The following is a 24,182-nucleotide window of genomic DNA, read 5'->3' on the forward strand; positions in this document are numbered from 1 at the left end:
TGGTTTCGATTGGATAATCATTGCCAAAATATGTGCAGGTACATTCAACAAGGCTGGTGACACCCCACTCTCTCTGGCCTGTGCCAATGGCCACTTAGAAACTGTCAAGTACCTTGTTAACGAGCATCATTGTGATCCAAAATGTACGTAGTTAAATCAATTACTGTTATAATTATGATAACCATGCATGCAGCTGAAGACTAGAAGTATACTCATCGTGTCATGCCAAATTATATGAATGAAGTTTGTATCACTTTCTGCTTCAGCATATTGTTTGACTTAGGGTTTCGATTGGATAATCATGGCCAAAATATGTACAGGTACACTCAACAAGGCTGGTGACACCCCACTCTCTCTGGCCTGTGCCAATGGCCACTTAGAAACTGTCAAGTACCTTGTTAACGAGCATCATTGTGATCCAAAATGTACGTAGTTAAATCAATTACTGTTATAATTATGATAACCATGCATGCAGCTGAAGACTAGAAGTATACTCATCGTGTCATGCCAAATTATATGAATGAAGTTTGTATCACTTTCTGCTTCAGCATATTGTTTGACTTAGGGTTTCGATTGGATAATCATGGCCAAAATATGTACAGGTACACTCAACAAGGCTGGTGACACCCCACTCTCTCTGGCCTGTGCCTGGGGCCACTTGGACATGGTCAAGTATCTTGTGAATGAGCATCATTGTGATCCTAGATGTAAGCTTTGTATCAACTGCTGCATCACTCAGTATACACTCATGTGCAGGTACAGCCAACAAGGCTGGTAAAACATCACTCTCTCTGGCCTGTGCCAAAGGCCACTTAGAAACTGTCAAGTACCTTGTGAACGAGCATCATTGTGATCCAAAATGTATGTAGTTAATGTTATAATCAGCTGAAAACTAGAAGTACTCATCGTGCCATGCCATATTATGAATTGTATCACTTTCTGCTTCAGCATAATTATTGTTTGACTTAGGGTTTCGATTCGATAATCATGGCCAAAATACGTGCAGGTACACTCAACAAGGCTGGTGACACCCCACTCTCTCTGGCCTGTGCCAATGGCCACTTAAAAACTGTCAAGTACCTTGTGAACGAGCATCATTGTGATCCAAAATGTACAAATCAATTACTGTTATAATTATGATAACCAGCTGAAAACTAGAAGTACTCATCGTGCCATGCCAAATTATGAATTGTATCGCTTTCTGCTTCAGCATATTGTTTGACTTAGGGTTTCGATTCGATAATCATGGCCAAAATACGTGCAGGTACACTCAACAAGGCTGGTGACACCCCACTCTCTCTGGCCTGTGCCAATGGCCACTTAAAAACTGTCAAGTACCTTGTGAACGAGCATCATTGTGATCCAAAATGTACAAATCAATTACTGTTATAATTATGATAACCAGCTGAAGACTAGAAGTATACTCATCGTGTCATGCCAAATTATATATGAAGTTTGTATCACTTTCTGCTCCACAGCATTTTGTTTGACTTAGGATTTCGATTGGATAATCATGGCCAAAATATGTGCAGGTACACTTAACAAGGCTGGTGACACACCACTCTCTCTGGCCTACAAACACAGACACTTGCAGACTGTTGAATATCTTGCTCAAGAACTTCAATGTGATCCAAAATGTGTGTTGCAAATTGCAAACTGTGAACTTCCTAGTGTCTATATTTTTCTTGTATCAACAGTTCCAGTGAATGAGGCTGGAGACACTCCTCTCTTTCTTGAGTGTTCCCATGGTTACCTGAAGATGGTCAAGGCTCTTATCAACAGACATGTTGATCCTTGGAGTAGGTGTATATAAGTGCTATTTACGTTGTTGATGGTGGTCTTCCACAGAGCCAGTTAACAGGGCTGGTAACACCCCACTCTCTCTGGCCTGTACTAATGGTCACTTGGACACACTCAAGTACTTTGTGAATGAACATCATTGTAATCCTAGAAGTAAGTATTGTCAATTGCCAGTACATGCACTTGTATACATGTACAGGTACACTCAACATGGCTGGTGACACCCCACTCTCCCTGGCATGTGCCAATGGCCACTTGGACATAGTCAAGTACCTTGTGAATGAACATCATCGTGATCCTAATAGTAAGCATTGTGTTGTTTTGCTACATCACCCACCCATACATTTACAGATACAGTCAACAAGGCTGGTGACACTCCACTCTCTCTGGCCTGTGCCAATGGCCACTTAAACACAGTCGAGTACCTTGTGAACGAGCATCATTGTGATCCTAAAAGTAAGCATTGTATGGCACATCAATTGCTGTATCATTTAGTACACTCGTACATATACAGATACAGTCAACAAGGCTGGTGATACCCCACTCTCTCTGGCCTGTGCCTATGGCCACTTAAACACAGCCGAGTACCTTGTGAACGAGCATCATTGTGATCCTAAAAGTAAGCATTGTATGGCACATCGATTGCTGTATCATTTAGTACACTCGTACATTTACAGATACAGTCAACAAGGCTGGTGACACCCCACTCTCTCTGGCCTGTACTAATGGTCACTTGGACACACTCAAGTACTTTGTGAATGAACATCATTGTAATCCTAGAAGTAAGTATTGTCAATTGCCAGTACATGCACTTGTATACATGTACAGGTACACTCAACATGGCTGGTGACACCCCACTCTCCCTGGCATGTGCCAATGGCCACTTGGACACAGTCAAGTACCTTGTGAATGAACATCATCGTGATCCTAATAGTAAGCATTGTGTTGTTTTGCTACATCACCCACCCATACATTTACAGATACAGTCAACAAGGCTGGTGACACTCCACTCTCTCTGGCCTGTGCCAATGGCCACTTAAACACAGTCGAGTACCTTGTGAACGAGCATCATTGTGATCCTAAAAGTAAGCATTGTATGGCACATCAATTGCTGTATCATTTAGTACACTCGTACATATACAGATACAGTCAACAAGGCTGGTGATACCCCACTCTCTCTGGCCTGTGCCTATGGCCACTTAAACACAGCCGAGTACCTTGTGAACGAGCATCATTGTGATCCTAAAAGTAAGCATTGTATGGCACATCGATTGCTGTATCATTTAGTACACTCGTACATTTACAGATACAGTCAACAAGGCTGGTGACACCCCACTCTCTCTGGCCTGTGCCAATGGCCACTTGGACACTGTGAAGTACCTTGTGAATGAGCATAATTTTGATCCTAATAGTAAGCATTGTATGGCACATCCTACATCACTTAATACACTTGTACATGTACAGGTACAGTCAACAAGGCTGGTGACACTCCACTCTCTCTGGCCTACAATGGTGGACACTGGGAAGTGGTCAAGTATTTCGCCAACACTCATCACTGTGATACAAAAAGTTTGTTTATACATTAGCCAGGTGGTATGATATAACAGTAGCATAGCTAATAGTAGGGTTGGACCAGATTAAAAACAGTGTACCTGGAGATCTCAGCCAAGATAATGTGCTGGTAATGAATACAACTTTTGTGGGAGTCCTTTTCAGCAATTTATCAAAAGCATTCCGTGGTAAAAATTATACTTAATTGTCATGAGTTTTTAAACTTATTATATTTATGTAATCGTGTATTGCAAAACCATTAATTTTGCTTCACCCACAAGGTCCTCATATTAGAATTCAAAATAGATATATAGTTAACGTGTATGTGAAGTAGTCGTATGATGAGGATGAGGATAGTGTCAGTGAAGAGCTGAAGAGAGACTGGCTAATTAAGCTATAGTGCATTTCTAGTAGCCAATAGGTTTTGGGATCTAAATCAGTTAGAACATGTGCATTCGGTATCTACAGTTATATACCCCACTTGGGGCTGTATCATAGCAACTGGGTGGGGTTTAACTATCATAAACCCCAGCCCTGGAGCACATTCCTCATAAACTCCCTTGCCTTGAGGGCGCACTGATTTTATACTAGATCTACACAGCCAAAAAGAAGCTAGACACTTGTTAACAAGGGTAGGACAGATAGGTGGGGCTCGCTAAATTAAGGCTGGAGGATGGGTGGGGCTCACTGCTTGGACATTGAAAAATTAGTTCGTAGAGCAAGAAGCTTAGCACTGGCTTCAAGCTATACCACAAGCTTTTTGTTTGTTTTTAATAGTTTTTGAGACTTGTTAGCTAGTTGTATCCAAAGTGAGGTAGCTTAGGTAGCAAGTACTTTTCATTCAAGTGGGTATATAACACTTATTGTCCACTACATTCAAATTTATGGTAAACGTAAACCATCCTTGGCCCTCGTCCTCAGAGGTTTACTGCCATAAATTCTGATGTAGTGGACATGCAATAAGTATAACATAGTGTCCCTCATCCCTCGGGCAAGCCCTCGAGATTTGAGACACTATAACACCTCATGCCCAGGCCATGTTCTAACTATAACATAGAACTGCGTTCTCCACCAATAATTATAATAAAACTAACCATTATCTTGTTTGGGTTGCAATTGGAATTGAATAAGAAACTGCTTTTGGAAGTTTGTAATATTCCCATTTAGCTGCAAGTATTTAGACTATAGAGATTGTTACGTAAACTGCCTCTCCTTCCATTTGATAGGTTTCTTATTACAAGCAGTAATGCGTAATTGGATTTCAGTGGAGTTTCTACTCGCAGAATGCCACAGCGATCCGAATGTGACCGACAAAGAAGGGAAGACACCTCTCGATTTGACCAACGACCCTACGATCATAAAGCTCCTCTTGAAACACGGAGCCAAGGCTACCAATGTCTACAAGGAACACAGCAAGCTCATCGGAAGGCTCTCCTCCGAGCGACCCCCACACCTTCCTCTGTCTGTGCTCATCATTGGCGATGGTGGCGTGGGAAAGAGCACTCTGTTGAAGTCCATTCTGAGCCCAAAAGGGCTTTGGTCTTGGTTCCAAAAGGCAAGACCCGTAGATGGCGTCGATGCAAGAACAGTGGGGATTATACCGTACGAAGTATACACCAAAGAGTTTGGGAGAATCATCTACTTTGATTTTGCTGGTCAGAAAGAGTTTTACACAAGCCACTGTGCCATTCTGGAGAATGCTGTTCAAACCTCACCACCCATTATTATCCTCTGTGCTCAGCTTAAAGAAAGTGAGCAGGTGATTATTGATTCCGTGAATCATTGGCTAACCCTCGTCCAAAACCAGTGCACCAATTTGAAAGGCAAAGCACATGTAATAGTAGTTGGTAGCCATGCCGACCAGGTGAGGAAAATGGGAGAGGATCCACGAGCCAAAGAGAGCATCTTTGCCCCCATTATCAAGCAATTCCTCAAGTTTGAGTTCACAGAGTTCATTCCAATGGATTGTCGGTTTGCAGATTCCGATGACATGACAAATGTAAGAAAACAAATTCAGAAAAGCTCTGCTATTCTCCGCTCGCCGGAAACCATCAGCCTGAATGCTCACACCTTTTACATATACCTTGCCGAAAACTTCAAAGAAGATCTTGCTGTTTCATTGAAGGTTGTTCAAAAGCGAATCCACAGCGATCTAGACCGAAGACATGAATTAGAGAAAATGGCCGAAATTCTTTTCTTCATTCCGACAACCCTCAACCGTCTAGTTGATATCTGTGACCAGCTAAGCAAAGTGGGTCTGCTGCTGTTTCTTCACAATGAACCCTCACCAGAAAAGTCCTTTCTGATTTGTGATTCCAAAAAATTGCTCTCCGATGTACCTGGGACAGTATTTGCTCCTGAGCACTTTCGTCAGCACTGCGATCTCGCCTCAAGCACTGGAGTGGTGCCTTTGTCCAAGTTTGCAAAAAATTTTGAGAACTATGACATTGAAATGCTGATTGCTTTCATGACACATTTAGAGCTGTGCTTTGAGATCAAAGACAAGCAAGTTATAGAGTGCATTCAGAAGATGGAACCATACCTAGACGACACTCGCTACCTCTTCTTTCCCGGGCTCATCAGGATAGAAACTCCCGAGCATGTGTGGGAGGAAGACCCTTCCATAAGCTACCACTTTGGCTGGATAATCGAATGTGCTAAAGATATCCAATTCTTTGATGCACGTAATTTTCAGATTCTCATTCTGAGGCTAGTGTTCACTTTTTGCCTTGCTCCTCTCGAAAAAATCATCACAAAAAACCCTGCCCTTCAAAAATTCTGCTCTGTGTGGAAGAGTGGGATGTGCTGGTGCCACGATGATGAGATTACCGCACACCTCGAGCTTCATAACAGCAAGTCTATCAGTCTCAAAATGCGATCTGAAGTTCTTACACCTGAGAGCCTAGCCAATCGTTCCAAGATAGTCAGTAAAATTCTCGAAACGGTGAAAGATGTTTGTCCCAATATTGTAGTTGTGGAATCACTGATCAATCCAAAGGAAGTTGTCAGTCATCCTCTAAAACCTTCCTCAGAGCTCACTCTGTGTAGAGTTAGACATATCGCTCTAGCTGTCACCTCTCAAAAAGAAGCTGTGAAATCAATTCATCGTGCTCTTTCACTAAAACGCCTTCTCCAGTTTGAGCCGTATGCTGGTTTGGACCTCAACACTCTACAGTGTATTCACAGTGACAAGAATGCCATGAAAGATGAACACATTTCGAATGTATTCGTTTCTCATTTTGCTAGTCAAATTTCTGATCCAAACAGTATACTCATGTACAGAAGAATCTTGAGCCAACCTAATGTCAAAAGTCAGTCGGTCAGTCCCAGACAGGAGGTGGTCCAGGCCCTTGAGACGTGGAGGAGTGAGACTGAGGGAACTTACAGATGTCTGAGGGAGACTCTCAATAAGTACAGCGTATTCACTGGGAGAAACCCTCTGGTGAGTTGAATTAAACAAGCATAATTATAAATAATTATTAGTGAGTGAGTTGAGTTATATAACATTAATGACTTATATAATTTGCTATATTCCTCATGTACATACAGGATCTAGCTGATGTGGCTCAAGATGATATTGATCCCTCTGTGCTTAGTAGCTGTGGTGATGAGCAAAAGGTGCATTGTCCGTATATAACTGTGTACATATTTTAAAAATAATTTTTTGACCCTTGTGATCCCACCTTAGTAAGTGCTTCAGACTTGCAATGCTTCTTTGTATGTACGAAAGTAGAGTTTACAAGACCATACAACATATAATTATAGGTTGTAATAATACAATCAATATCCTATGTGTATAGGATCCAGGAACCACCAGCCTCCATGAGTGGATGGTCAAGCATGGAGTCACTGACGAGCAGTTGGATCAAGAGATTGAACAAAACGACCTTGCTCCAGTAGCTATGCACTTTGATGATGTGGAGCTCTACCTCAACCCACTGAAGTTGACTGACAATGAACAAGCTGACGTGAGGCGAGAGAATTATTTAACTAGAAGCAATCAAGTGGCAGTGATCAGCTGTTTGTCAATCTGGAGGGGTCACGAACCCAGCCAAGCAACCTTCAGAGCACTGATTAAAATCTTGTTAGATCTGAAGAAGGAAAAGATTGCTACCAAGATCTGTCAGTACTTGAAGGAAAAGGTATTTTCTTTGCACTGAATACAGCATAAATAATTATACTTTTACACTGAATTTGAATGGAAACAAATACACAGATGTGAAGAGAGACGCCTTATGCTCTCGCCTGTTCCCACGCTTTTTTGTGTTTCCTCCGGCCAATCCTAGCAATTTTCACATTGCAAATGTTTTTCTAGTCGGATTTTCTTTCTTTTTCAGTACATAAGTATAAATTTACGTATCATGACATGCATAAGTGGAACGTCAAGAGGCAGTACAAAAGTCCAAGAAGAGAAGACAAGACTATTTAATACTGATTGCTGTATAATATTATATGAACTAGAGCACTAAAGTGCAAACCCTCAGCTGGGCATGCTGAGAATAGAGTTTTGTGAAGGCTATCCCATGCTGTAAACGCAGTGCTATATGGCATCCAGGTGAATAGAAAAGGCTATGACAAACAAACAAACCAGACGACTACTATCCCTGTGGCCGCCCACGCACGCCTCGGGTTAAAGGAAGCCATTTTAATACTGTAAATCATCAAGAGCATGGAGGCATATAGCCAGTGCCTATAATTCATGAATGCTATTAATATTTGTGGCTGTTTTATACTTCCTGTATATATATACGCATGTATTTAATCCTGAGTTTTGTACCAGTTAATAATGACTTGATGATAGTCTTGAACTCAACTTAGTATCTGTGATAACGATACTACATTAAGGCGACGAAGATGGCTACCCTCATTGAAAGGATGGAAGACTATGATGACAAGGAAGAGTGTCAGCAGTATAATTATGTCGAGCGATTGTCATATTTTTTGGTGGCGAACGATATAGAGATGCAGCTGAGAAGAAAAGCTGTGTTTCCGTCGGTGGTCAGAGCATCGACGTATAAGCTGCTTTGAAGTCTAGTTTCTCTGCACGAGAAGTCGTTCACAGAGCTGGTGAACCTTTTGTCGACGCACTTCAGGCCCATCCGTCAGAGATAGTGGAGCATTTCAAGTTTCATAATCGGTTCAGGAAGCCAGGAGCTACGTTTGGGGTAGAGCTAAGACAGATGGCAGAGTTTTGTAAGCTGAAGCCACGCTTGATACAATGATCAGATGGTTTGTAGAATATAAACGATGATCATATACAGTAACGAGTGTCAGCAGAGTCAAACGTTACCTACAGGAAGGCTGTTACCCTCGCGCAGAGTAGCTTTCAGGAATGTCTTGGAGAATGGTCCTGAAACGGAAGTTTACCACATTCAACCAGACCCACCGGAGAAAGACCTGGTCTTGCCTTGCTAGGAAGGGACTCGTTGAGCCGAATCATTTGGCATTGGTGTCGAAACCCCACTCGTTGAGTTTCTCCTGATTAATTCTGCATGCAGCAAGAATGTTCATCATGATAATTATAATGTATGTATAAAAAGCTGCTGCTATAATAGCTAGTTAGCTTAGCTTTGACACCTCCACCTGTGATGCTTTCATTATATAGTGTTTAACTCACTTTGTATCTGTGATAATGATACTAGAGTGTATACAGTTTATAGTTCAGTAATCTTCAGTAGCCTCTAGTGTGGGACGACCCATGATGGGTCCCACACTAGAGGCATATAGAGGTGCATGAAGAGTACTTTACTTTTAGTAATAAGAAATTGAGGCAATCACATTAATTTGTTGGCTTTCCAAAAGTGATTAATTGATTGTTCAAATGGCATGCATGTACTTGTCGAATCGAGATGAACCAATGTGTCGTTTCATGCACAGCTTGAATGTGCATGCAATTACATATATAGTTCAGTGCTTCCTGAAACAATTTACTTGTATACGCATTCCTGTCTGTCTTTTGCCAAACATAATAATTATTCATTGCTGTATGATCATTTCTGCTGTAGCTGAGATGATAGTAGCCTTGTATAGTTGCTTGGGGATACGTTCTATATATTCTGCAGATTCTGAGGGCCCCAGCAGAGCCAGCCCGCAAGAGAGCACCATCCAGCAAGACGGACAAACGAACTACCTCCCCCCAAGGTCCCAAACAAAGGGCTAAGTCTCCCCCTCCAAGCAAGACACCAACATTACCAAAGGGCCAATCAGGAAACAAAGCAAAGCGCCTGGCACCCCGTGCAGCTCGTTCCAAAAGCCTCCCACCAAGCAAGAAACCAGGAAACAAAGCAAAGAGCCTGGCACCCCGTGCAGCTCGTTCCAAAAGCCTCCCACCAAGCAAGAAACCAGGAAACAAAGCAAAGAGCCTGGCACCCCGTGCAGCTCATTCCAAAAGCCTCCCACCAAGCAAGAAATCAGGAAACAAAGCAAAGAGCCTGGCACCCCGTGCAGCTCGTTCCAAAAGCCTCCCACCAAGCAAGAAATCAGGAAACAAAGCAAAGAGCCTGGCACCCCGTGCAGCTCGTTCCAAAAGCCTCCCACCAAGCAAGAAACCAACATTACCAAAGGGCCAATCAGGAAACAAAGCAAAGAGCCTGGCACCCCGTGCAGCTCGTTCCAAAAGCCTCCCACCAAGCAAGAAACCAGGAAACAAAGCAAAGAGCCTGGCACCCCGTGCAGCTCGTTCCAAAAGCCTCCCACCAAGCAAGAAACCAGGAAACAAAGCAAAGAGCCTGGCACCCCGTGCAGCTCGTTCCAAAAGCCTCCCACCAAGCAAGAAATCAGGAAACAAAGCAAAGAGCCTGGCACCCCGTGCAGCTCGTTCCAAAAGCCTCCCACCAAGCAAGAAATCAGGAAACAAAGCAAAGAGCCTGGCACCCCGTGCAGCTCGTTCCAAAAGCCTCCCACCAAGCAAGAAACCAGGAAACAAAGCAAAGAGCCTGGCACCTCGTGCAGCTCGTTCCAAAAGCCTCCCACCAAGCAAGAAATCAGGAAACAAAGCAAAGAGCCTGGCACCCCGTGCAGTTCGTTCCAAAAGCCTCCCACCAAGCAAAAAACCAGGAAACAAAGCAAAGAGCCTGGCACCCCGTGCAGCTCGTTCCAAAAGCCTCCCACCAAGCAAGAAACCAGGAAACAAAGCAAAGAGCCTGGCACCCCGTGCAGCTCGTTCCAAAAGCCTCCCACCAAGCAAGAAACCAGGAAACAAAGCAAAGAGCCTGGCACCCCGTGCAGCTCGTTCCAAAAGCCTCCCACCAAGCAAGAAACCAGGAAACAAAGCAAAGAGCCTGGCACCCCGTGCAGCTCGTTCCAAAAGCCTCCTACCAAGCAAGAAATCAGGAAACAAAGCAAAGAGCCTGGCACCCCGTGCAGCTCGTTCCAAAAGCCTCCCACCAAGCAAGAAACCAACATTACCAAAGCGCCAATCAGGAAACAAAGCAAAGAGCCTGGCACCCCGTGCAGCTCGTTCCAAAAGCCTCCCACCAAGCAAGAAACCAACATTACCAAAGGGAAACAAAGCAAAGAGCCTGGCACCCCGTGCAGCTCGTTCCAAAAGCCTCCCACCAAGCAAGAAACCAACATTACCAAAGGGCCAATCAGGAAACAAAGCAAAGAGCCTGGCACCCCGTGCAGCTCGTTCCAAAAGCCTCCCACCTAGTGGGAAAGCACAACGTTCCAAAAGCCCGCCTTCTAAGAGACTCAGTGCACCCAAAAGTCCCCCTCCCAAGAAAACAGGACAATCCCCACCGAGTGGAAAGAGGGCGGGGTGTCCCAAGAGCCTACCCCTGGCAGTAAGGGAGGAGCACGCAACAAGAACCCCAGTGGAGGGCGACCTAAAGGGTGAGCGTTGTATTGGAAGGAATGCGGTAAATTAATGTTATAGTGTTGTAATTTTAAAGCCCAAAGAATGTGGTTTTACAGACCCAAATTGAAGTGCATGGCTCAACTATTGATATACTGCATTCATGCCTTGTTAAGTTTGTTAATGTAAAACACGAATCAATATTCATTTTGTGTTTTGCTGTGAATATGCCCCCCCCCTCCACACACAACAACAGGAGTACTCTTGCAGAGCCAAGATCAGCGTATCCATGACGCTAACATTAATGGTAACTCTACAAGCTAAACGTTATAAACATAAACTGTGCATGTATGTATGCTTACTTGATGTTTTTACTTAGCTGCTACTAGATTTTTGGTACTGTCTTTTTGGTAAGTAGATGCATCATTTTTATTTGATAGAAATTTTAATTAGTTTACTGATTTGTGATTAAACAATTAATTTTTAATGGCATAACAGTCTAAAGGTATAAAGGCACTGCAATATAATTCTAGATGGCGAAAAATTTAATACGGATGATACATAATTATATAAATGCATGTACATGCACCCTTGACAAAATAATCATAACACGGTGAAAATTGAAGGCAAACACTTGGGACAATGCAGCTTGGCCAGAATAGCGAAGTGGCTGTATTTCAGAAAATAATTATCAGCAGCTAAAAACGCCCTTACCTTGAATCTAATAAAACTGGTTCTGTCTCGAGGATAATGACGGATAATGAAGTCATTCTACTCTCCATAGTATATAAGAGTAATCCAATTTTAGTTGCCAAACCACACCCAAAACGTCATATCCGGCTGTAATAAACGTTAGTCTGGGGCAGCCAGTATACTGGCCAGTATAATTATACGGAATAGCGAGTGGCCACATTTCAGGGCAAGTTTTGTGCAGAAAACATCTATAGTAATTAACAATCCGTGCCAAACCAAATGGCTGGTATATCGAGGTGACTGCATACTTCAGAGAGCAAGTACCACTGACTACATCAATGACACATGCATTACCATGCATTATTATAATAGTATCTTCAAAAGAGTCTGCGTGCATGGTCTCTTATATACACATGGCAGATTATGGTAATGGCAATGCTCTGTGGTGCTGGTGTCAGGGTTCTGAAGTTGGTGATGTGTTTGTTGGCATTTGGTCGCAGAGCTCACATCGCTGCATGTATACATACGGGTCATTCCACCTAGCCTATATAAATACACAGAAGTCATGCATGCATTAATGTATGGTATTTGATTCCTTTTGACCTCTGAGATCCAAGGAAATGGTGCCAATACATAATGCACTGTGGTGAGTTCTGTATATGGCATGGTGGAAAATTCTCTTTTATCTATGTTTTTATAGATGGTTAGGTTTGAGACAGTCACACTCATCATACAGCACTCTCTATACTAATAAATTATGGGACACGAGTGTGAATAGCCGGACTTGCATGAGCCTATATGCAGCAAATGGCTTCAAGGCAAACAAAGTAGTTAGATCTATTGCATTCCATCTATATAAACTAGTCCACTGCATGTGGCTAGTTATAATTAACTAGATCTAGTCCACTGTGGCACAGTTGCATGCTCATGCAAGCTCAAGTTCACAACAACTCTCATTCTGTGCAGGCCATGCAGTAGTGGGCAGCAGGATGCATTGCTATAGTTCTAGCTCTTGACAGGTCTCGCAGGTCAGATATAATGAGGGCAGGAGTAGACTAGTATGGTTTCTATCTACAATAGAAGCCATGTGTGCATGGTCGGGAACTTCCGAAGGCACACCACCCCGACTGTTCTCAGCCCTGTGTATGGAATCGGAAGGCACACTGCCCCGAATGTTCTCTAATTGAACGCTAGGTTCATAATCAGGCCTGAGCGTTCTCAATCTGCAGCACTGTCTGATCATTGGATAGACTAGCTAAGAGTGTGGTTCTACACGATATGAAGTTATACAGTCCCTTATGCGTCGCTCTTCTCCTGGGGATCGTCCAAGGAGAGGGTGAGACTTCACAGTGTAGATCTAAAGTGATGCATGATAATTATTATAATTATGCACCAGTCTACATGTAATCTTAATTAAGGTGACATTTTTGTGACAATTATTTGCAAGTATAATTATACTAATTTTTGCGATTTTACTCTCATTTGCAGAAATAGCAGAAATAGATCTACTTAGGGTATAGCTAGATACGTAGAGAGAGGACTGTATACTTTATTTAAATGCTATAAAAATTGTTGTGATAGCAAGAATATTATTAGCAATTCCCCCCATGCATGTACATGCACACATGCGTAACACAGTCCTGAGCAATTTTATTCGTCACTACGAGCCTCTCATCTACGACAGCGAGTCGTTGCTATGGAACCATCACAGAGTGAGACGCAGTATGGTGGGGGAGAGGTCTCTACAACTACAGTTCACTGCCTTTGGAAGGTGAGCGGAAATGGTGTATATAGACCCATTGCAGTGGGTGTGGTTATAACGTCACGCTTTGATATTTCAATGATAGCCGCCAGTTTGGGGTACCACATCAAAACAGATGTGTGCAGTTTACATGTAAAAATAGTGATTTTTGTACTTATATATTGTGGAAATCTTAGTAGTAGGGATAAAGACAAGAACTTCTACTGACTCCCAAGTGCCATCCCAAGCCAAAGAGACAAAGAATTAGAGCTGAGCAGCCTGAGACATGGAGAATGGCTTGTGTATTTTCTGCAGTTTTGCTGTTCCTGTAATTTTTCATCGAATTTTAAATTCACTTCATACTTGCACACACATGTCACGAATCATAATAGCTAAATATAGCTAACACATATAAACTTGAAAACAACTCTATGTCATTGCAATGTGCACATTTCCACTAGTACAGAGCCATCTTTTCACTCCTTGTTTTCAGCCGCATTTTGAAGGATCTAGCCCAATAATAATATCTAGCTTGTTCAGGTACTTCTTGCCACCTTGGTCTTGTTTCGAAGATATATATAACCTTCTACAAAGGGTATCTTTTTGGTGCTAAATACTAGCCAAATCGTGTTCATTGTGTAAAAGTCTGTTACTGGTACCTCAAAATGGCTGACATTCCAATGACATCGTTATTAATTACGTCACTGCAATGGGTCTATACAATAATTATTGTCCATTTTTATAATATTGCTCATTGCCATAAAGCTTTGACTCCTCCACCGAGACATGATTCATTCATTCAGGTTATTTTCTAAAAATGTCAATTTTCTGGTAAATTTTACAGGGTATAGGGTATTTTGCGCATGCACAAACAGTTAGTAGCATATCCCTTTACCGGTCAAAATGTTGTAATTTTTACAACAACAATCTGGGAGGGAGCGTGCTATCAACTTGTGAATGTTGCATGATATTGGATTCTGTGGCAGATTGGATAGTATCATGAATGCGATTATCCTTTGATGTTCTGCTGAGCTGTTCAATTAGGACACTTAAAAAAAAAAAAGGTTTAAAACAAGCTATACAGCATGTAGGACTGAGTAGTATCCATTGGTAGACCCTCTGGACTATCTTGGTAGCCATAGAATATTTTCGAAGAGGAAGCAGCAAGCCATTTGTGTACACAGGCACTTCACAAGTGGACACAAGCTCTACAATAGTCTACATGCTTGCTAAGCAGCTTAGTTGACCAGAGTGCAGCTTTTAAAGGCCACACATACTTCCATCGAGGCAGCAGCAAGGCATAAAATCGATGGTTAGTTTGTGCACAGCCATTGACCCACGCCCATCTCTACAAGCCATTAGCCACTTCATTTGGGGCGGAGATAACATCAAGCTAATTTGGTGGGTTGGGCTCAGATGCAAACTAAAGTGATGGAACTGTTCCAGATTTTCCAGATTGTGTGCGGCTGAACGGTAAAGGGATATGCAGGCCTTCTACTGAAGAGGAGGCCTGCATGTGAAGGATGCATGCGCCATTTGTCGATCCTCTCGATCGAGAAATTAAAAAAGAGAGGAAATGGGCGTGAAGACGAGACTACGTTAGCACTTATATAAACACATTTCACACTAAACCTACTGAATATAAATTTTGGTATAACAATTTTATCTCTCTATGTTTTTAGACATTTCAACCTGCTGTTGAAACCTGAGACCCGTTTCTTTCACAACAACTTCACCCTGACCATTGACGGACAGAAATCAAGCAGTCAATTGGCCAAAATCCATCTGTACAGCGGCATTGATCAAAGTAAGTGTAGAGACATAAGGGTTAATGGTTCAGGAAGTAAGCAATCGAAGGATTAAAAAAATGTTGGCAGTGTATTTTAGCCCATTAAAAGACACACCTACCATTAACAGTAACAAAACTCTGAATTGAGAGATAATTTATTATAGTGGGATATTTTCGTATAGTGGACATTTTGTATTTTAGAACATTAATCTGAATTGTATTTTGTGCAAGGTTCTGTATCACTATTCTGAGCTGTACGAATACATTAGACTCTCGTTAATCCGACCACCCTTGGGACAGTGCATCTATATAATGGGCTTATGTTTTTTTTTATGTAGGAACCACACTTTCTGTATATGTATAGTGTATGTACAGTGTCATGGTTGATCTACCGTATAGAAGATAATTTTCGTGGGGCAAAATATTCGTGGTTTTCGTGGTTGATGGTCTGACCACGAATATTTTACCTACGAATGAAGCGACCTTGCCTACCTTTACCTGCAGTGCAAGCTCCAACCATGAAAATATTATCCACGAAATGTCTCAATATTGCTGAACCACGAATATTTTGTCCACCGAAAATTACCCGCTATACGATATCTCTATTAGTATGCGCTTATAATTCCCATGCATTCGCCTGATTGCATTTCTCATGCGCTAGCTTGCTCACTTTTTTTTGCATGTCTTTCGATTACCAAATATTCACATTTTGCAATCGAAATAGCCTCGCTATATACAGTATGTGGTAATAACAAATACTTGACTAGAAACCATATATATAACATAATTATGATTGAATACATGTCAATGCAGATAACTCTTCTGTTCGTGTCTATGGCAACCTGGCTCACGAGGTGTTTGACGGAACGATTATTGCCGATGAGGAGATGTACCATATTGAACCCTCGCGCAGGTAAGGAAGAGGGTGGGGCACTACGTTAGCCTATGCAATCATGTGTTGAAAACTCTAAATGTTCCTGAAAGGCTGGCCTTTAATTTATTCGTAGGTTATATGTACAACTATATATACCGGTACGTATATTTTGCGTAGTTGTAAAGTAAATGTACATTGCATGAACATGCATGTAGAGAGATGTTACAGTACGTATAATTTTAATCCAGTGTCCTTTTATTGGTGCATAGGCGGATCAGAACTACAGAACCCTCCTCCTCTTTAGTATACTTACATATACCATAATCTACCATCTTGAACAATCCGCTCTTTAATTTACTAGATCCGCAGTGGATCTTTATTTAGAAGGCTATAACCTATATGCTCACATTATTCCCCAATCTCTCCCACTCTCTCTTAATTATACGGTGCACTTTTGTAGCCCCTATAATTATTATCCCAGGCCGACTTTTCACGAAAAAACGGAAGGGATGAAAAATAGCGTTCAATTGCGGCCTAAGACTTTATTAAAACTTGTACGAAAAATCCGATTCCACGTCCTATTCCTTCTATTCCAAACAGTAAGTCACGCATCTTAGAGCTCTCTCTTTCACTGTGAGTAGTCTTGTTGTTCTCTTGCTGTAGGTGGCTATACTCAATACTGCTGTCTATAGAATAACTATAACTAAGGGTCAAGTATGATCCCAGGTAAAGCCCAATAAGCAATTCGGCAACTAAAAGAAGCCAGGCCGTGTATGAAACAGCGTACAAGATGTTTCCAATTATGAGTGCACATGCATAGAGAGACGTTAAACAGATACAAGTAGGGTAGGTACTTGACAAGAAGACCCATTGATAGACTTCCAACAGTACATTATTATGTGTACATGAATAACACACTCTATTTCTCACAGATATCTTCGAGATGCAAGTCACCACAGTGTTATTTATCGGCACTCCGATCTCGACCTCTCCACTGTTGCCGGGGCAACCTGTGGCTCCTCCAATGAAGCCATACGCAGGGAGCTCCTACAATTGCAAGACTTGGTCATCCGTAGTGCTGAGTCAGCAAGACTTCAGAAACGCCAGACAAGGTTCGATTCCACTCTGGTTAGATGTTGGCTGTATGCGATTGCTGATTATAAATTTGTGGCTGCTTTGGAAGCAGCTGGAGACAATCCACTGGGCGTAATGTCAACTATTATATTGACGGTAAGGGGTGTGTGATGAGTGAGGGTGTGTGTGTGAGGTAGGGCTGTCCCAATTATTCAAAAAAATTTTCTTATTAGAATTTCTCAATTTTTCTTCCTATTATTCCCAGATAATTACCCATTATTCTCATTTAAAAGCCAACATGAACATGAACCATAAATAGATCTTAGTCTGGGGCCAGACCTAATAGCTCGGGGGCAAAATCTACAGAGCTAAGATTAGCTATTTAGATTGAGCTCTTCTCTCTTCCCCCTTCCCCCTCTGCATGAGAAAAGGTCTGGCCCCCAGACTATCTATACAATATAAATGACATATAGCAGCCATATAAAACTAAACGACTGGCATGTGTACTGCACTCACGTTATATTATTGACCTCTATGACCTTTTAAACCTCTGACTCTACCTATTATTTAGCCTCACCTATAATTCTTCTAGAATAATTGGGACAGCCCTAGTAGCAGTAATTTGTAAGAATATATAGTGTTCCTTGGACTTTTAAACTATGTATGCGTAAAGAAATCCAAATAATATATAGATAGAAACCTGTCATTGCTATAAATATAATAATATGCACATGCATGTACTTCAATTCCTAGTGGTGTGTTTATAGCAGAGAATTTATATTAATGATGTAGTTCTAGTTATAACCAATGAAAAGTGGGATCTAAATGACAATCTTATAATACGTACTGTATAGTAACGTAGTACCGTTGTAACATTGCAGGGTAGCAGAATTTTTGAGCGTACCGACTTTGACAGTGACGGGTTGGCTGACGGCATTCATTTTGGTCTTCTTGGTATGGAGGTCGAGAACACTCCTCCCGCTAGTGGCTCTTTCTATGATAACCAGGATATTGGTGTACAAGCATTTCTCAACGAGCACTCCACTGCTGATTGGTCGCAGTACTGTCTGAGTTATCGGTTCACTAGTCGTGATTTCGATGATGGTGTTGTAGGATTGGCGTATGTGGCACCACAGCCTGGAGTCAATGCAGTAGGTGTGACAGTGTGTGTGTGTGTGTGTGTGTGTGCATGTGTGTGATAAAAAAATTTGGTTGTTGTTAATAATAGGTCTATAGTGCACCAATGCTACCAGCGCTACCAGCGCTATACGATTAATAAAAACTATATATAAACGCTCCAGATCGAGTTGTCTGCTGGTAACCAAAATCCCATTAGATCATGCAGTATACATTAATGTTGAATACTAGCGGCCGTAGCATTAGTATAGCGCTGGTAGCATTGCATAAAGCATTGTGTGGGGTAGCACATGCCACTGGTAGCATTGGTAGCACTAGCTTTTGTGCTATATCGTATAAAACATCAGATCTGATGCAAACCATATAAGATTAATTTTAGGTGAGCATTCCATTGGAGCTAGCAACACAAACTGTCAGTGGACACGATTCCTCCCCAAAGTAATGACACCTTGTTGTATAACCTCCAACACACCCACTCACACATGAACTCACACCCTCTCTCACATGCACACACACACACACACATTGTTTAGGTGGTATCTGTGAGAACATTCAGACCTTCTCTGGAGATGGTGTGACCCAGTCCCTGACCCTCAATACTGGGATTGTGACCATCTTAAACTACAACGCTCGCATTCCTTCTCCCATCTCTGCTCTCACCTTCGCTCACCAGGCAGGACACAACTTCGGCTCAACAGTGCGTTATGTGGCATATGTACAGTGTAACATGCACGTATGTGTGTGTTTGTAGAACTTTAGATGTACATGTGTTAGTTTTAAATTATGGCCTGATGGTATAATTGTGTATTATGTGCATTATACGTACCATGTAATTTTATTTTTGCTGAGCCGTAGAGATGACCTCATTCTCATCCATCCACATTGCACCCAATATTACCTCCACCCCCCAAACAGCATGACCCCCGTGCGGACCCCCCTGACGCTGGCGGACTGTACATAATGGATGCCTTCTCCTCAGACGGAAGTCAACCCAACAACAATCTATTCTCTCCACGCAGTCGAGCTGAGATGCTGGCAGTCATTCGTGATCGTGGGCAGAGCTCCAGTGAGTGCACGGGAGGGCAGGGGCCATGGAAGCATTAGTACAGTATAAAGGGAGGGCTATAGTATATAGCTGCGGGTCTGTAATTTTAGTCACTCTGTTAAATTTTGCGAGTGAGTATAGAAAATACCCCCCCACACACACACAACACACATACCATACCTCACCCCCCCCCCACATATATAGTCATGTCCAGACGAAGTTGAAGGATTTGAGATCATAATTATGCAAAGAGCAATAGTCCTATAGCAGTGCATCCAGTTCATCCAGTCTAGAGAGAGTAGATTACCACAAATGCATGTGTGAGCAGTTGTATACTTATAGAATTGATGTTTCCTAAGAATGGAACAGAGGAAGCTATACCGGAAATAATTGAGCATTCGAAAGCAATCAAAATTCCAGTGAATACAACTTGGCTGTGACTGCAAATGTAAATTATGCTGACTTGGTGATATTTAGCACATTATCTTTCTACACACATGCATGCATGATCTCCAACCTCCTCAGCCGCACCTATACCCCCACATCCACAACCACATGCACCCTCCGTCCCCCACATCTACAACCACACACCCACACCCTATCTCCACATGCACCCCCCATGCACACACACCCACACACTCCCTCCTCCACCCACTCACACAGGAAGCGGTTGCTTTGTTCCAGCAGACAGTCTGTGTGGCAACAATCTCCTGGATGAGGAGGAGGGGGAACAATGTGATTGTGGTCCCCTAGTGAATAGTGACGGTATCTGCACTGACAACCCGTGCTGTAATGGCACTTCTTGTCTACTGAATATGAACGTCGAGTGTAGGTACATAATATAGAGGCCCTCTGAATATTCTTAATTATGTACTGCAGTAGTGGAACGAGCGCATATTCAATTATATTAATTACTCGATATCTCGATAAACAGGACACTTGTAATAACTAGTCATACTTTTTTATGTATTTACCATCCACGTACCTTCCCACCCACCCACACCATCTACACACTTACCTACCCACATACACACACTCACCCACCCACACCTACCCACCCACACCATCCACACACAGTCCCCAGCAAGGACCCTGCTGCAATGCATCCACGTGTATGTTCGTAGAGGCGGCTGCTAACATGACATGCTCCATGGAAACAGACTGCGCAGCTTCTCAGACATGCAGATATCCTCTCATTTTAAAGCTATATTAAATCACAATCAATCAGATCTCTATTTATTCTCAGCTGCATGCACTGAAGATATCGTGCTCCAAATGCTATTGATGTGGTCTGCCACATACCACAATATTTATAAATAAAAAGATTATACCTAGTACAATATCAGGGGAAAAATCACAGTGGAAATACGGTTGGGTGCATGGACTTTTATATATATTATATATATCTTCTAATTTATCGGACACTAATTATACCCCATGCAGACACTCTTTTGGGCAATTTTCGTGTTCTAATACAACGGACACTCCAGTGCTTTAATATTACTAAATATCCGGACAATATCTTTAAAAGTTGAGTTTAATACATTCATATAGACGGCAAGCAATACTTAGAAGATAGCTTTGAGCCGTATAGCTAGTTTTAGATAGCTAGTGCAACTATTCAGTCGCACACTGTTCTATTAAACTTAGCTAGCTCGAATGCAGCTGCTTGCTTGTCCTAATTATTCCGGACGCTTTGCATGCTCTATAAAAATCTGTTCTAATTATACCAGGACAATAAATTTCCTTTATTTTTTGCCTGTCCGATAAATTAGAAGATAATTATAGTTACGGTAGTTATACAAACTTTGTCTGCTTAGAGTTATATAATGCTTTATTGACAATTTCACATGAATTGATGTAGCACATTTCCAACTAATTAACCTATTTCTGTGTGTATATTATTATGGGGATAGTTTCGTTGCTTAGTTGACATGTACACAAAAGTGTGAGACTATTTCATCCTTAACCCCTTGCGTACTGGGACTAACGCATCATGTCCTGCCCCCGACCCCCTCACCAATGAACCCGGCCTCAGCTACCGACTGTGTATGAATGGAGAGGCCATCTGTGACAATGGAGTGAGTTAATTGTTGTGTACAGTTGCTGCATTAATTTCAATTTGGTTCATAACGTTCAAAATGTAAGCATTAATGTTTTATGTACATGCATGTGCATGTTCATTATAATTATGTTATCTGTCAAGCCAATCAATAGTAGAACCTCGATCCATAAAACGGACACCATTGGAATCGAATAGCTTTGAAAAGGCTGTAGGGACCAAGCTACAGCTAGGTTTTCACGATTGTACAAAAATAATGCTATCTCAGCAATCATTTTCTGCTAATTCTGGGTGTGTATGCCCGTTCTGGGAGGTTATTTTCCATTGCTAAAGTTGATTGGGGACTAGAAAGCTGCTCGTTATACAGGGTAGAGAGATGGTCGCTCCTGAGCAGAGGGGGTGGGGTGTCGGACAAAGGTGAATCGTTACGTAACAAGATTGAATTCTTACCATCAATACAAACTGATTATTTTCCAATAGAGCATTTTGCGTAAATGGGGGAAATTGGTCTAGAAAAGAAGATTTTGCAAGTCTCTGTACCACAATTGCAACTGAAGCTATCCTTGAGGTTGTAAGCAGTTCCAATAAGTTTGTGAGGTACTACTAGTCCACACACTGACTGAATGTCTGCATGGAAGGATTCCATTTTGCGCAAAGCTTTCGTGCAATCTGTCTTTGTTTCCTACAATAGCTGACAATATTATTAATTGTCCATTCCCACAGTTCTGTACAGGGACGTACTGTGTTGTCCTGGGGCTACCCGACTGTGAGTGCAGTGCTGTAGAGCAAGCGTGTCATGTCTGTTGCCGTTTCCCCGATGGTAATTGCACCTCGACACTCAATATGGCGGCAGAAGATATTCAAGGCCGTGCCGCTGACCTCCCGGGAGGAATGGGCGCCAATAAACAAATGGGCTTTCCTTGTGTCAATTTCACTGGATACTGCGATTTCTTCAATACGTAAGTTAATTATCATTGCCGATCTCTGTATGTATACTGCTATCTATATTTACAATATCCCACTCTGTTAATATAGTACGAGTGTTGTAAAATTAGGAGTACCCTCCCCCCCCCACATGCACACACACAGCTGCATGACAGTGAACGAGGATGGTGCCTGCAATCAAACCAGCAACTTAAGTACCAGTGCTGTGATTGGCATTGTGGTTGGATCATTGGCTCTTCTACTTGCTCTATCGGTGGCCGTCATTCTGCTGGTTGCTCTGAGGTATCGGAAGTGTAAATCAAAGGCCTTGGGTATCAATGAAAGTAAACCACCAGATGTGTGAGTTCATCAGTAATTATATGATGTCATAATTATACCTATATAATTATTATGCATGCATGAAGCCTGAAATTGTCGGGTGAGCTTTCCCACCATGAATATGATTACATCTGTGTATTTAAAGAGGCTAACTTGACTGGAAACCCTCAACCCTCTATAGCAGGAGATCTGAGGATACTTCAGAGATGAAGCTTGAATTAACACCCTTTGATGCTTATGGGCCTGTGACAGTCCCCACGCATGTTGACAGCTAAAGTTAGATTGTATAATTTATAGTCTTATAGCTAGCTGAATAGAATTATACAGAGAATATCAACTGTAAACACTAGTGGTGTAGAATGAACTGATTTAGTTTCAAAGTTTCTCCTCATAATAATTTTTAATAATTTTACGTATATCAAATTAATTGTCTTTGTGAGGGATCGGGGATGTAGAGTACTAGAGATACTGATTCAGTTTCATAGTCAATTTGAAGGCACTTAACAAAACTCAATACTTAAAATAATACAAAACACCTGTTTCTAGAGTGTTCTACTAACAAAACACATTATCTAGAATGTTCTAGGATTTTCTACTGCAACCTAACTAGAATAGTCATTACTATAGTACTTGTGGTTTACCACATGATTAATTAGTAAGCAATGTCCTGTGAGGCCGTGTCCTCACAATCTTGTATTGTTTGTACGTGGACAGTAATGCTACATTGCTCATACAGCTGATGACAACGTTGTACGTGATTTTGCTGTCTAGGCTCAACAAGAAAGTAGGGCCGAAACAGGACCTGTGCATGTGTGTGTTGGTGGATTGGTGGATTGGTGATTGCATAGATAGAAAAGGAAGGGATTGGAAACGGAATCCACCAGATATAATTATACCAGCAGTCTACTGATCAGGGAGTGCCTGAGGACAGCATGGTCAAACTAGCGCCAGCAAAGTGAATCATATAATTATAGTTATGAAAGGTGCAGGTGCGTTTAAAATAACACTGAAAGTGTTTTGATTGTTTAGCTAGTATGCAATAGGGCACTATAACTACGTTGATGTAACATACGTAATTATATAGTAGATATTGCTAGTGAATCATAATAGTTATTAGAAACTTTATAAGTGTATTACACAAGAGCATTCAGTACACACTGACAATAATTATTTTTAAATCTCAGACGGTTTGAGTTTTATTACAGATTCCAATGGCTGTTTTTCAAACAGGGCTTTTCGTCCTTCTTCTGCTGGGATGTGCATTGGGGTTTTCTCACTCACTTTTGTCTGTTCGTGTGTAAGAGTCTCTCAGTCACAACAGCCCACTTAGGCATATTTTCGGACTGTGCCTCTAACGC

At 41.9% G+C, this 24,182-nt stretch overlaps 2 protein-coding genes across 7 annotated transcripts in view; both read left to right on the plus strand.

The window, feature by feature from the left end:
- LOC135336406 (uncharacterized) overlaps positions 1-11,648 on the plus strand; it is a 35,351-nt gene extending 23,703 nt beyond the window's left edge. Inside the window, exons 16-37 of the mRNA XM_064532168.1 lie at positions 39-143; positions 321-425; positions 603-707; positions 757-861; positions 1,007-1,132; positions 1,265-1,369; positions 1,533-1,637; positions 1,698-1,799; positions 1,849-1,953; positions 2,000-2,104; positions 2,152-2,256; positions 2,315-2,419; positions 2,478-2,582; positions 2,629-2,733; positions 2,781-2,885; positions 3,107-3,211; positions 3,265-3,369; positions 4,578-6,793; positions 6,901-6,969; positions 7,152-7,493; positions 9,414-11,184; positions 11,403-11,648. Of these exons, the coding sequence (XP_064388238.1) occupies positions 39-143; positions 321-425; positions 603-707; positions 757-861; positions 1,007-1,132; positions 1,265-1,369; positions 1,533-1,637; positions 1,698-1,799; positions 1,849-1,953; positions 2,000-2,104; positions 2,152-2,256; positions 2,315-2,419; positions 2,478-2,582; positions 2,629-2,733; positions 2,781-2,885; positions 3,107-3,211; positions 3,265-3,369; positions 4,578-6,793; positions 6,901-6,969; positions 7,152-7,493; positions 9,414-11,184; positions 11,403-11,470 (6,269 nt within the window). The 3' untranslated portion in view covers positions 11,471-11,648. The remainder of the gene's footprint in view (positions 1-38; positions 144-320; positions 426-602; positions 708-756; positions 862-1,006; positions 1,133-1,264; positions 1,370-1,532; positions 1,638-1,697; positions 1,800-1,848; positions 1,954-1,999; positions 2,105-2,151; positions 2,257-2,314; positions 2,420-2,477; positions 2,583-2,628; positions 2,734-2,780; positions 2,886-3,106; positions 3,212-3,264; positions 3,370-4,577; positions 6,794-6,900; positions 6,970-7,151; positions 7,494-9,413; positions 11,185-11,402) is intronic.
- A 1,366-nt stretch (positions 11,649-13,014) lies between these two features.
- LOC135335934 (disintegrin and metalloproteinase domain-containing protein 10-like) lies at positions 13,015-23,247 on the plus strand. 6 transcript variants are annotated; one of them, XM_064531648.1, is made up of 16 exons: positions 13,015-13,175; positions 13,478-13,610; positions 15,263-15,387; positions 16,183-16,282; positions 17,176-17,473; positions 18,199-18,472; positions 18,988-19,151; positions 19,370-19,520; positions 20,163-20,331; positions 20,577-20,684; positions 21,481-21,580; positions 21,929-21,978; positions 22,042-22,129; positions 22,285-22,520; positions 22,651-22,845; positions 23,006-23,247. In XM_064531648.1, the coding sequence occupies exons 1-16, from the start codon at positions 13,118-13,120 to the stop codon at positions 23,097-23,099; spliced, it is 2,343 nt and encodes a 780-aa protein (XP_064387718.1). In that variant the 5' UTR covers positions 13,015-13,117; the 3' UTR covers positions 23,100-23,247. The 6 variants fall into 6 exon arrangements, with proteins under 6 accessions (XP_064387718.1, XP_064387719.1, XP_064387720.1 ...); XM_064531649.1 differs by having other exon boundaries at positions 23,009-23,247; XM_064531650.1 differs by having other exon boundaries at positions 22,651-22,788.
- The last annotated feature ends 935 nt before the right edge of the window (positions 23,248-24,182 follow it).

The sequence above is a fragment of the Halichondria panicea genome, chromosome 5 (assembly GCF_963675165.1).
Source record: "Halichondria panicea chromosome 5, odHalPani1.1, whole genome shotgun sequence".
NCBI classification, from domain to species: Eukaryota; Metazoa; Porifera; class Demospongiae; order Suberitida; family Halichondriidae; genus Halichondria; species Halichondria panicea.